A 14,462-nucleotide genomic window follows, 5' to 3' on the forward strand; every position below is an offset into this window, starting at 1 on the left:
TATATCATCGGAAAAAACAACAATAAAAATAAACAGTAGCATTATTAATGTACTGCAGGTTTAGCCAGTCAGTTAATATAACCCTGAAAATAGCCTATATTGTCCTCATAAAAAGTGCTAGTATAAGACTTGGTATGTGGTTTTTTTAACTTTTTTTTTTTTTTTTTAATTTGTGAGCCTGAGGCAACAAGTGCAGCTTATTAAGAAAGAAAATGAAAATGAAATATAGAGCAACCAAAAGTTGTCTCAGACTCATCGTACAGATTGAGGTTAGAAGTTGAAAAATTTCACGGGTGAGATACTTGATGACTTGCAGTGTGTGTGTGTGTGTGTGTGTGTGTGTGTGTGTGTGTGTGTGCGTGTGTGCCTGCTCGTTCACTGACACCAGTGGGTCATTTGTGGCTGGGAGGCAGTTTTCTGACACTGTTGCACACATTCCTACCAGATTATCCGGCAGCACAGTTTAATGGAGAGCAGAGCTCAGATTCACCATCTGAACTGAAATGGATGATATTCAAATTTTTTATGCAGGTGCAGAACAGAGCATTTGTTTCCACACTTATTTCCCCCAGAGCTCACACTAGGTTCCAGGAAATATCTCATTATGACCTTGAAAAGCATGTTCTCTGTTCTCTTCTGTTCTTCTTCTCTTCCTTTAAAATCATGAATGTCAAACTGTCATTTATTTCTTTTTTACCAGCTCTATGTTGAGGTATTTAGACATGTTTGTGTTTGGTGGCACAGGTTCCCATGGCCCTTGTAGGCTTAGTCTAGCTTTAATTAGCTCAAGGACCTGGCCCCTCGTTCTACTGCTGAGATCAACTCTAACCTGAAGGGTTAAGAGGATCCACGAGTCACTCAAGACCCCAAATTTTAGAACTGGCTGTGTGGTTGGTGGCTGCTTTTCCTTGACTATTTTTCGATTGACTCTAGATTGGTTTTGACAAAGTTTGGTGCTGTATTTGGCAGATCTCAGATGCTATATTGTTTAAACAGAAGAATTCAGTTGTAAAAAGTAATCTAAAGTTGCAGTGTGTAGAATTTAGTGGCATCCAGTGGAACAGACTTGGTAGAATGGAACGTAATATTCATAAGTATGTTTTAATTAGTGTGTCATCACCTGGAAATAACATTCCTTGTGTTTTTGTTACCTAAGAATGAGCCCTTTATATCTGCATAGGGAGCGGGTCCTCTTCCACAGAGCCCACCATGTTGCACCGCCATGTTGCACCGCCATGTTTCTCCAGTAGCCCAGAAAGGACAAACCAAACACTGGCCGTAGAGAGGGCCTTTGCATTTTTCATGAGTTTCGCAGCCACCATAGGTTCTCCTACACGTTTGAAAGGGGGTGGGGGACTAGTTGGTTATGTATGTTTGGTATGTGTCTGTGTTCATAATCACATCCCCTGATATAAATCAACCCCTTGTTTGCTGCCTGCTGACAAGAGAGACTGATTACTGCTACTCCTCTTTTTCATGTCTGTCTCTTCTTTTGCTCCTTTCCTGTCTGGAAGTTATGTTTCCTGCCAATCATTAAGCTAAATTAACACAGACAAAGAGTGTCTGCAACTCATGATTTTTTTCATCGTAAGGACATATATAGACTTGATTATCTTTTGTTTCATTTATTAATTATTATGTGTATAAAAAGTGAAAATGCCCAAATTTATCCTTTCAACAGAGGTGCAACAGTTCGTCAATTAATTGATTAGTTGCCAACTACTGAATTAATCACATACTATTTTGATAACCAATTACTCATTTTATGTCATTTTTAAGAAGAAAATTTTCAAAGTCTCTGATTCCAGCTTCTCAATGTGAATAATTTCTGGTTTCTTAAGTCCTCTGTGATAGTAAATATAGTGGACAAATCAAGACATTTGTTCAGTGAACTAAGACCTTTTTGTTTGTGACACTGGGGAAATATTCTTTCAAAAAATGCAGTATGCCATAATTTATTTAAAATATCTCTCTCTGTGGCTTTCCCACGTGTTATATTTTGTGTAGATGAGTAAACACAAACACTTAGGATCAAGAAAGCATGTGTCAGAACATTTCTGGCTTCCAGAGAAAAACTATGAATCATTTGTCTCTCCACACAATAATCTTTTCTCTTTTTAATGTCTGTCTGCCAGTGTGATGAACTGCAATCACTGCCAATTACCACTCAGGATGTAACACAAATTGCTGCCTCTGTGGTGGGTCTTTTACCCTCCCCTGCACATACACACACACACGCACACACACACACAAACTCACACACACACTCAAACAGAGGAAATTTACTCTGGAAATGGCTGATGGCGTGCAAATCATTGCAGATTGTCTCATCAATAACAGGAAATACAATTTCCTTATATGTGTTACTGAAAAAGACGCAAGAATATCCAGCCTTCTATCTTTTATAAAGACAAGAAACTTCTCCAAGCACTGATATCCCCCCTGCTTTTCAGATGACTTGTGACGTAGGCCCTATCTGCTTTAGTAGTTTCAAGTGTAAATTGTCCAAAGTAAAGCGGTTTGACCTGAGGCAACCCTCATGTCCTTGTTTAACAGCAGTAACCAGATACATTCAAGACTGTCATGCCGTGATGTGTTAGCATCAATATCAAACCTGTCAAGGCTGGCAACATCACCCCCATATAGCTAATTCATCAAGCATGAAGACTTCATATTCAGCTTGATGAAATAAAATACGTCTTAGTTCAGTTTGCTGGATGTTAACTCATGACGTGAAGGAATTCACCTAAACAGCATTTTTTATTTGCATAAATGTGAGTTAATTAAATGTTATTGAGGTGAATTCATAGGATACAGTGAATAATAGAAAGAATAAGCCAGCCGATGTAAGCTGTGGACAGGGTGACGTCAACATGAGACGTGCACATGGGGAGTAGAAAATAAAAACAGAATCACTGGGAACTGATTTGGAGATTAACAGGAGGATTTGTTTTTGTGCCATTAACTACAGATAATAAGACACTAATAGGTGGAAAACGTTGAATATTCCAAGAAGTAAACCTCCCTTTTAGCTCAGAGTGCAGAATTAGCTATTAGTAGCTAGTGATCTGGTCAGAGCCCTGGATTTTAAAAGGGTGGTGGATAGTTTTGCACAGAAACTGGTGAGAAAGAAACTCCTATTTTGAGTTAAGACAGCACACACTGCTACTGTGTGTTTATGGCTGTTTAATGAGGAATAGTGCAAACATTTATCAGGCTCTGTGATCATTGATTAGGTTAGAGTTTGAGTGAGCTAACTGGTTACAGTTGACAGAGGTGCAGACTGATGGTGTTGGATGGGAAAAGCATGTAATACTTTAGAGAAAAAATGTCTTTTCATGATCCCCCACAGTGGTTATATAATACTAAAATATCTTGTATATAGAGATGCGATGTGGAAAGAGCTATTACGGGCGCCCCTGATTCAGGAAGTAAACATCTCATTCATTTTTCCCATAGACAATGTTATGTTACTCACAGTTTGAGCATTTCTATGGCTTGGATCGGCATGAAACTTTCCCAGTCAAATCATCAGTACAAAAGATGAACAACTGTGTTCGAAAATATCTGGTTGTTTCGTAAAAGATCAAAGGAACAAGACTGTACATAAAAATGTGGGGGAAGAAGTTAACTACAACTCCAAAGGTGCATTTCAGCAAGAAACAGCCAATCATCAAGCTTAAAATTCAGTCATGTGCATTGCTAATGGTAGGCTAAAGCTAAAGATTACATTGTTGAGAAAACTTATTCACAGTCTACATAGTGACTCAGTTCACTTTTCATTTCTGGGTCACTTTTGAAGGAATTCAGCAACTATGGCTACTGTTTACAACTCCAGCAACAAAGCATTTTGAGTTCATTAGCTCTGATTTGTTCTCATGGCTTCTTCTCTATAGCAACAGCAGCTGAGGCTCATGGGTACTGTAGTATTCTTAGGCGTCTGTTATGCTGAAATCACAGACAAAATTTCTCAGAAACAAAGTTGAAACAATTAAAACTGGTGGCAATGGGATGGTTACATTATCTGGGAGAGTCCTTAGCTTCTATGTTAAATAATATTGAGGAGATCATTTAAAGAAATATTTGAAATGGGAAGTACTTCTGGAACCAGCGCCCCCTCCCACTTCGCATCTCCACTGACATAGTTTTTTTATGAATGAAGCCCTGCCTGTATACACTGCAGTCGTCTGAGTGTCTGCACTAATATAACACACCTAGTAAACTGCTGTACTCTTAACTCATAACTCTTAACCCTGTGCTGCCTGTTGATGGTCTGGGACACAGTTCATGTCTCACTACCCGCAAGAGCTAACTTTGTTTTGTAGTTGCCTTTCTCACTTGAATTCTGTATCACGTTGGCTAGCAAGAGCTGACTATGTCTATATGAGGTGTGCAGTAAAATGTGGGAATGAGAGGACGATGACATACATACATATATATATATATATGTCATATGACATATATATATGTGTATGTACATTGTGGCAGCAAGTTTTCACCCCCCCTGCATTGTTATGGTTTTTAAGCATAAAGCTTTTGAATGTTTGCAGCTTTGTGATTAATTTATTTGGTGTGTATTTGTTGATCTGGGTGGCGAGCTGCCACATACAATTATTTTGTGAAATGATTTCCCTGAAGCTCTGCCTGGTAGAGTACCTGAGTACCCCTTTTCACCTCCACCTCTCACCTACTGTCTCTGCGACTGTCTAGTCCAAACATGAATGTGGTGATTGTGTTGGTTGATGTGTCTGCAGTGAATATAATCATGTCAAAGGCTCCTCGCTGGCTACTGTCTGGTCATGCCCTTGCATGAGCTTTTTGTTGGCCTTGCAGGTGTGTCCCACTGAGTTAAGTTAAATATTAATTTCTGTGATAAATCACTGGACACGTAGCTGGAGTAAGAATGGATCTCATACTGAGTATTGTTGTTGCATTGAATAGAAGGGCATTACACAGGTATAAAACAAACGTCTTTGCTTGTGTATGAGTATGAATGCATATGCATACTTTCAGATGTGTGTGTGGAACTAAGGCTAAAGTCTGGGTCAATAGCAGTGAAAGTCTGCAGTTCATCTCAAGCAGGAGATTTAACTCTCTCTCTACAATGCTGAAATAGAGAATTATCTTTGATGGTAATCTTTCTTTTACCGCACTGAAAGATACCAGCAGACATTCAAGTAGTTATCCAGACAGTATTATGAGATTTCCTTTGGCTCCACAGACAATGATCTGATTATTTATGTAGGAGATTAGGTTAAGTTGTTTGAAGGGAAGCTGTTTTCTTGTTTGACACTATGGTTAAACTAAGTCCCTTGAGTTGAAGATGTTGTGTTGGGTGGTCTGTCTCTGTCAAATTAAGCAGATGTGGACTGGCAGACAGTTAATGGTTTACCTTGGGCTCTTATGATATTAGTTGGTATCTGTGTGAGAAATCTATTGGAGTACATAGATGCTGGGGCTAAAGTCATTACAACTTCACTGAAAAGTTTTAATACAAGGCGTGAGCTGTTTTCCTAGCTTTTCAAGCTTTCTGTATGTTCATGATGAAAAGTAGGACATTGTTTTCTTGGAAGGTGTTAAACGCCATATAATTTTATAAAGGCTGTGCAATTTTCACTCAGTCTATTTTGGGGAGACACACTCATTGTGGCTTTAGGGTGTGTTACAGTAATTTACGACTCAAACATGCAGATGCAGTGCTGCTTGCCTACTGTAATGCTGGGTCTCCTTAAGCCTGTGAAATGAAAATGACTGGTTTACTAGTGGCGACCATAACAAAAACAGGGATATTATTCATCTCATATCGTGCTTAACTTTAGTGGATCGTAACATATTGAGTATGGAATTAATCTGCAAACGCTCTGATTCAAGATGAGACCAAACTTTTCTATGGATGTCAGTTTTTGAGCCACGACAAAGGCCAAAATGTGGCCTGCAACAGATTAGATAAGCCTTGTTTTTAGCATAGCCGATTGCCGGAAATGCCCTTTGCTATGTTGTATTGCATATCGTAAAAAGGCGAGGACTGATGAAAAGACAAAAGTCTAAGCTTTACTATAGGCGCATAAGGAATTGCGTTATAAAATAGGTTTTTCAACAATTGTGAATCACCACAACCACAAGAGGTCTTTGAGCATACAGTCATAAATGTGCATCAAAAATATTAGGCTGATGGCTCCAGTAGTATGCAAGATAAGCTGCGGACAGATAAACACACAGACACGCACACACACTTACGCCAGACTTATGCCTGGTGGTGATAAAGAACACTATAAATTTGTGGGAAAAAAACATAATTTCCTAGACTTTGAGGGGGTCTTCAAATTATTGGCTGATTAACAATCCAAAACCCAAAGATATTTAATTCAAATTAACTTAAGACAAAAGAAAGCAGTAAAATTCTCATATCTGAGAGGCTGGAACCAGCAAATGTTTGGCAGTTTTGTTTGAAAATAATATTATCAGAAGAGTTTCTGATTAATTTCCAGATGACTGCTTAATTGACTAATCTTTTCAGGTCTAATTTAATTTATTGAGTACAAAGAAGTTACATTTTTATAATCCTATTTAAACATTTATCATAAAGGCTAAACATCTCTTTTATTGCCAGTTTTTCAGGATCAAGGAACCAGGGCTTCCTCTATAGACTGAGCATAAAGGGAGAAATTAATGGGAAAAGAGGCAGAAATACACACATGTTGTAAGTTATTGACACCATCCAGTGTAGCTGCAAAACATGACGAGTAATGGGAACGACTCCACCTTTGACCTCACTGGAAAAAAAAAAAAGTGTTGCATGCACCAACCTATTGCCATAATTACTCTCTCCACCAACACGTACAGTGATTAAAAAAAGCCACAGCTGAATGCAACACCCTCTCATCTCATCCCTTGGCGTTGCTGAAAGTCATTCTTGCTCATATAAATCACTAACTAATGAGGAGTAAAGGTAGATACAGCTAAAAATTCACTCCAAGGTGCTGGTGACTGCACAAAACAATAAAACTAGAAATGAGATTCATGTGATTGAGTCGGGTCATTTCAATCAAACAACACGCTACAACGCATTTCATTTCATTTCACGTCTTGCATATTTTGCTCTGATTTGTTGAGCAGTGCAACAGTATTCAGAGGTGGAATTTTCTTTTCAGCAACCATTAAGAGTTGTACTGAGCAGCACTAAAAACTATTTCATGACTGCAATATCTCTTCAAGGTCCTGTGCTACTTTACAGTGAGCGGGTTGATCAAAGGTTAGTTTTTGACCAGGCACCGTGTCTTCGATGACACTTGAGTGCACTTCACCTGCTGTTTGCTGCACACTGCAGGTTTATTTATGGCACTAGTGGCTGTGTACCAACTTAAGTTGTGTGGAATTAGTGAGTCTTGTGCATTTATTGTACTGTACTGTGCTGTATGTAGCTTCTTTGCTGCAGGTGAACTGAAATGCTGCAATGCCTCTTTGTTTGGTATTTTGATACATGCATCCTTTTTTTACATTTTACTTACAAGTTTTTTTTTCATCCCTTCTTTTTTATGCCTTGTGTTGTATAGATGACACATGTCCCCTCATTGCGGTGCAGGTACTGGCAGCTGTTTTTATTGAGTCACCTGCCTCTGTAAGGGAAGCAGACTTCCTCCATGAGCTCATCAGAATGATCTGATCCTATTTCTAGCCCTGCCTTGTTTTACAATACCTTTAACAACAGCGTCTCAAGCTGCAGTGTTTTGGCAGTGTGTTTGGTAGCTCAGTCTGAAGCCCTTCATTTGATGTGTACACAGACTCATGCAAGCAGACATGCACACACACACAGAGTCAGGCTTATCGTGTTATTGTGTTCAAGGATATGGGAGCCTGAGATTGTTTGGACTGCAGTCACGAGATTCCTTGGCTTTGTAGAGGAGACACTGAACTTTCTGCAGGTTTCTCTTTATCTTTTGTTGATGTGATTGAGTGTGCGTTTGCGTCAAAGTCACTGCTCAAGGTCTAGGATCACGAGGTACAGCCTGACACTTCTCCTCTCATTTGTTTTGCTGCAAATAATGTCTTTTTTTACTAAATACCTAGATTCCTACTTAAAGAATACACAGCTGGCCTAGCACTTGCACCAGTAGCTTCACTTTCCTCTTCTGTGGTTGCTGTGTGACATGTTGAGCCCCAGTCTGCCTCTTCATCTCCACCTTCAGTAGGGGCCAAAGGTCACATCACCACAGAGCTGAGAATGTGAACACTAGGGATGCACAATATTGGATTTTTTGCCGATATCCGATATGCTGATATTTCCAACTCACAGTGGCCGATTGCCGATGCTGATACCGATAAAGGCACATATTTTTTCCAGCTGGCTGAGGAGACTATTATGTGAGCAAGCATAGATTGTACTAAGTATGATCAAGAAAGATAATATATGAAGGAAGAACTATTAGGAAGACTGGAGTTCAGGAGCTCAGCGTTAAAACTTTAATGAACGTGCTAAGTGGGTGGAGCAGTAGAGTTTTCATTAGACATACAGGATTAATGTGTAGGACTTAATCTCTGGTCCACACTCTGGAGCAGAAGGTGACAGTAATGCACCTAATACGCTGGTTGCCAACCCCCGGTATAAACTAAAAAGATTTTTTTTTTCCAAACAGAGTGATACATCCTGTCAGCCGAGGTGTTTCCTATCTGTGCAGCCTAACTTAGCAGCTGCTTGACAGACTGTTTCTTCTTGACGGCCCTGGCGTTTCTTCTGCAGGCCCCACTTCACTCAAGCTGCCCGTCAGACCCGCTGCTTCTTCCCACTTTAACCTGAATTACAAACCAGGGCTCGGTGCTCTGGTTGGATCCACATGCAGAACCGGGGCTAGCTAGCTGGGAGGCTAGCAGATGCTAGCTGGCTGTGCCCCAGTTTGTTATTAAAGTTAAAGTGGGAAGAAGCAGCGGGTCTGACGGGCAGCTTGAGTAAAGTGGAGCCTGAGGAGGAAGCATGGGGACCGTCAGGGTGAAACAGTCTGTGGAAGGAAGCACAGGCAGGCGGTGGAGAAGATGGCAACAAATTGGCCTCTCATAATCGGCAGATATGGCCGATGCCGATATTTCATTTTAGAACTTTTATCGGCCGATACCGATGATGTGCCAATAATATCATGCATCCGTAGTGAACACTGCTTCTCTCCTGCACTTTTTTTGTAGTTGTTGTCTAGCCTGAATGACACACATGCATGCACATCCCACACATGCAGATATCTTACATGCAATGGCACAAACACCCACCAATCCCATTCCTTTCTTTTTTCTAATCTAGTCATAACATGGGAGTCACTTCAGCCTTTTGAATAGAGTTGGCCTCCATGGCCCGGTTCAAAGTCTCAACCCAGTGTAATCAAACTGATTCTGACTCATACAAAAGCAAATTAAAATTCCACTGAATTTCAGCATGTTGGTTTGTAATTTTGTGGCAAATTGCACTGTGTTTGGAACCTGTTAACTCAGTTTTGTTCGTCTTACTTATTCTTCCACTGCAACACTGTCAACAAGCAGCATTTACAGCTCAGAGGTGATGCCCGTGGGCAATTAAGAGTGACACAATCAAAAGCTCAAGTAAACAGGCTTATTGTTAAAATAATTTTTCAACTGTGAGAAACGTGTGTACAGCACACAGTCCTGAGAATCCTGCTGCAGAAAATTCCTACGACTAGCTGTCAAACAGTTTTGGGGAGAGTGTACTATCTTTTAGTGCTGAGAGCAAGTTGAAGTTGGTCAGAGTAGAGGTGAAGCTTTCACTGTTGGTTGCCTTCTTTTGCTAAGTGCCATTAAAGTGGTTGTGAATGAGGTGGACAGGGCGGTGGCAGTGCTGCACTGAAGCTCTGTGGCCTGGTTTACCCCAGAAAGCCAGCATGTCTCTCCGTTGCTGTCAGTGTCACCCCTCTCTACTTCTTTACTAAAGATTTCTTCCTACTACCATCCTTCTCTCTGCTTTCTCTTCCTCTAGCTATCCCTCTCTTTTGCTGGCCTCCTCTCACCCTTCACTTTACCTCATGTCCAGAAGAAAGGGGTGGTGCATTCCAAAAGCCTGGAGACCATTCCCCTCTTTCAGCCAGTGGCCCACAGAGTGACAGAGGAATTTGAATAAGAATAGCTGTCCATTCACCCCAGTGCCCCAGTGACGAGCCGGAGGGAGCGAGGGAGGGCGAAACGGAGGGAGCTGGAGGGAGGAGAGAAATGAAGTGTGGGGGGGTCCTACACACACTCTGTGTTCCAGTTGGCCGACGGCATTCCCTCTGTTTTTACATCGCTGCCGTCAGTTGTGCTTTCAAGTTTGTTTTACACATTCTGGCGCACATACATACTACACATGTGCATGCACGCGTAAATATACACACGGGGGTCCAGGGCCTGCACATTTGCGCACTCAGGATACGGGAATATACACACACATCCACACTGTCAAAAGAAATTGGCCTACAGAGACACAGAGTGAGCAAATCTGAGCGCGCAGTGCAGAGGAGAGTGAGGTGACCTGTGGCTGTGTGAGTATGAAGCTGGGATAAGTTCTGGTTAATACTGGATTAATGATGAGTGCTGTTACTGCATTGTTTTACTTGTTTCTCTATATATTCTTGTTCTTTGGTGGATTAGTCTTGTGATGAAGATTTGAGATTAAAATGTGACCTTGTGCTCATTGGTCTACCACTGGTTGTCTGTGGCTAAACTGTAAACTCTTCACTATGTGGCTGTTAAAATCTAACAGTAGTAGTTTAACAGTGCAGTAGGCAGTTTTTCAATTCCTTAGGAAATGGCTTGGGGTACGATCGTCATCATTATAATAACTGTAGTTGTTGATGATTGTAACTGTTCGTCTGCATGTCTTTGAGTGGCATTTAGGTCTCATTAAATGTAACATAGGAAAGTCATTATCTTGTAATATTCTTGTGTTAAGTGGATTATGAGTTGTTTCCTCTTAGAGCTCTTCAATGGCAAATAGGCTTCACAATCCTTTGCAGATATGTCCACTCAGACACAGATTGAAGATTGTGCATTGAGGGGTCCCTCTGTACCTTGGCTGTATAAAAATAAAAAAATAAAAGCTGGGTTTAACATCCTATCTTACCTCAGCTAATCTGTCGTGGGCCACGATGAATGGAAAGATGGTCCCATACCCTCTACCTCAAAGACCAATCTCGAATCAACCACAATCAGTATTGTTTTTATTAATGAAAAAAAATAAGCATCTTTCTGTTTTTACTGACGTAAACAAACGTGTGTTATTCCTTGTATTAAAAGATTTGTCTGATCTTGTGTTCTGAATCCAGATTAAGTATTTTCCTTAAAAAATATAAGTTAGGAACATAACAATTAATCACCTCACTCCTGAGCTGCTCTCACCTTTACCTTTTTCTTAAAATCTTAAATTAGTTTTATTTTCTTTTATTTTCTCTGTTTCCGCTTGTGCATCCTGCATTTTTCCTCACTTATGTTCACTCACTCCTTACTTCCTTCACTCTCTAGAAATAAGAAGCTTCAATTTTAAACATTCATTCAGCAGCACTTCAACTTGCATAGTGCTAATTGCAGTATTTGTTGATTAACAACTTAATATAATGACAAAAACTGATAAAACAAAAACAAATCAGAAGCAAAAGGAATTCCGTGTTGTTGATTGGGGTTCACGTCTATTCAGGCTGTTGGTGCATATGGTATTTGCCTCTAACACGTGTAAAGCTATTGAGCTGAATGTTGAGATGTTGTGGGGTCCCTCTGTGCTTCTGCCTTTGACAGTGTGAGTGTGGGGCCACGTGGGCCTCTTATTACCAAGCTGAGTGTGAAAAATGATTTCCAACAGAGAACTGCCTTAGATCACAAACTTGGATTAGGGAGTAATGTTAAGTTTTTCTTTTTTTTCTTTAAGGAATTCTTTAAAATGGAAGACATTAGCTTTGTTATTTGTCAGACAGCAAAGCACTTCTCCCTCTGACCTAGAGGACTTTTTTAGGCTGCCAAAACAATCGTCGCTGTGAAGTGCTTTCTAAAGCGAGTCAGTCTTTTCATTTACTCTGTCCCTTTGCCTTCCTGTAACCACTTTTATTTGTCTCAGAGATCAGATTGGTTTAGTGTATGACATGAACGATGCATGTTCTCCACTCTCAGTGTGCGCGCCCACACACGTACACACACGTACACAGAGTCCTGTCCTATTCAGTGAGCAGTTCTCTATGTTTGCAGAGCCTGAGTATACAAGAGGCCTTTTTGCTCCTGTGTCACAACACAATCAAGACCCTTCTACTGCACTGTACCTCTGAGAAAATCTACTACACTGTGGCAGCATTGGTAGTTTTTATCAGTTAAAGGTGTTGTTTTTCAAAGCTGCGTTTTAATACCAGCCATTACCACTTGGGAGGCAAAATAATGTTAATATTTACTGTAAACAAAGAAAACAATAGAAGCTTTAACTATCTGCTTTGACTATCTGATAATGGCGGATGGAAAGGTAAATGGAAATAATCACTTCCAACAAGTAAAAAGCGTAAATTTGAAGAAAAAAATCATCATCTTAATTAGTAATGGAGATTGTGGGGAAATTGCTCTTTATTTTGAGAAATGTTCAAACAAGCATTCCCTATGGTGTGAACTGCCAGATTCCAGGTGTTTTGCTAATGTTGCTAATTGACATACTCTTAAATAATTTGTGTCTGTTTGTTACAGCCAGAGAGACAGCCCGCTGTCCATGCATCCAGGCGTCGTGATGCCCATCATGGCTGTGTATTTGAGCCTCCTCATGCTGGGTGAGTACAAGTCTCGGGTCGGTTTTGTGTTTGTGTCTTGTTTGTTCTGTCTAGTTGCTTTCACCACTCACCTGCTTGGTTCAGTTTGCCTTTCTGGTTCAGTTCATTTGGGTTGGTGTGAAAGCAAAAAGACTTTTGTGATATTAGATGCTGCTAATAAAACCATCTGCTGATTGTTAACTGTCAGCAACTGTCAATTCCAGTCTTGACAAGTGAAGCTCATAATTAACGGTAAAATGTTTCTTTGGGAGCTCTGTGTGACACTATGGAACATAAATGAACACAGACAAGTGCAGCATGACCTGCTGTGAGTCACCAGAAATTAACTGATGATGATGCAGGATGGCATCACCAAAACTGTCCAGTGAATGAGTCATTGGTATAACATTGTGTTTATACCTCACCGCCAACTGAACTGAACTACAGGTGTGAAAGCGACATCAGTGAAACAAAAATTTTACCACAGTAATAAGTAGTTGTAAGTAAGAGTACTGTAAGCTGAGCCATTTATCTGCAGTTGCAGTTGCCTAAGCTCATTGGATATTGAAAACCATTGTCACACTTTCTCAGTGTGCGATAGCTGCTGTAGAATGTGAAAAGAGAGGCAGCAACAAGACAGATTCTTTTTATACAAAACCGAAGCCCATGCCATGTGTCATGTGACTTACATAGCAGCAGCAGCAGCAGGGTAGCACAGTAAAATGTGGTAATTGTGACTGAAACCAGTGTGAACAGGCATTTGTGTCTATACAGTATGTCCTCCTTGCAATCTGTTTTGTTGTTGTTTTTGCTTCAGTAGACTCACAGCAAAAGGAAATCCTCACAGATTCATAGCCTGTACATTGTAATTAAGTCTAATCCATCATTATTTCATGCATGCTAATCACAGGATTGAGCTGTAACCACAGATGTTTGCACTGGATTGTGTTTACTTAAACCTGCTGTGCGGAACTTTTACATATAAATGAACATCTGTAACATTCAAGCCCTTGCCAAATGAGTTCACACAATACTGATTAAGCCTATCACCGCCAGGTAAATCTCTCTGTATTTCACATTGTACGTTTTGAATTTTATACTCCCGCGCTGGCCAGTTGAATGCATACTGCGCATGCTGTATGGGCAGAGATGCGTACTAGAGACTTTTGCCAGCCGAGTGGCTAACTTCCAGTTAGCCCTCTGCTTGAATGGGGATAAAATAATTTAATCGTACAGCTCTTCTAGATTTTCCAAATGGATCAAATTGAAACAAGTCATTTCGCAGGGGTTGTGTGACGCTCAAAAGAATTATCCACCATTTTACAGTCGCAACAATAGTGATGGAGTAAGCCACAGCAGAGCGTACGTAAGCATGCATTAACAGTGTTTTTGTGATGACTCACTGCCAGAAGGGGGAGACAAAAGTCCCACACTCCAGCTTTAAGGGAACAGGAAGTGGAGGGTTTAAGTATTACTTATTAGAATTTAACTCTCCTTGAGTTGATGCCAACTTTCATCCCAGTCAAAATGACAGAGGATGGCAGAACCCTACATGACAATAGCAACAATTATGTCATACTTGATTTGCTTCAATATTGTGAAGAATAAAAGTGCATTGATTATCGATGACATTACAGCACAGTGGATGCTGTAATCCAGGACCTTAAGGATGTTCTCTGTAAACACTCCCTTCATGTGAGCTTTTTTATTTCTTATGCA

The 14,462-nt window shown here is 40.4% G+C and overlaps 1 protein-coding gene across 5 annotated transcripts in view; it reads left to right on the forward strand.

The window, feature by feature from the left end:
* The window catches only part of lamb2l (laminin, beta 2-like), a 91,918-nt gene that overhangs the window by 13,483 nt on the left and 63,973 nt on the right, over nucleotides 1-14,462 (forward strand). For 4 of the 5 annotated variants that reach the window (XM_044351002.1, XM_044351005.1, XM_044351001.1 and 1 more), the window contains one exon: nucleotides 12,685-12,764. In XM_044351002.1, coding sequence (XP_044206937.1) covers nucleotides 12,685-12,764 — 80 coding nt within the window. Of the gene's footprint in view, nucleotides 1-10,275; nucleotides 10,512-12,684; nucleotides 12,765-14,462 lie in introns of those variants that run through there. The other variant, XM_044351006.1, reaches the window with a different exon arrangement.

This window comes from Thunnus albacares, chromosome 5 (genome assembly GCF_914725855.1).
Source record: "Thunnus albacares chromosome 5, fThuAlb1.1, whole genome shotgun sequence".
Taxonomy (NCBI): domain Eukaryota; kingdom Metazoa; phylum Chordata; class Actinopteri; order Scombriformes; family Scombridae; genus Thunnus; species Thunnus albacares.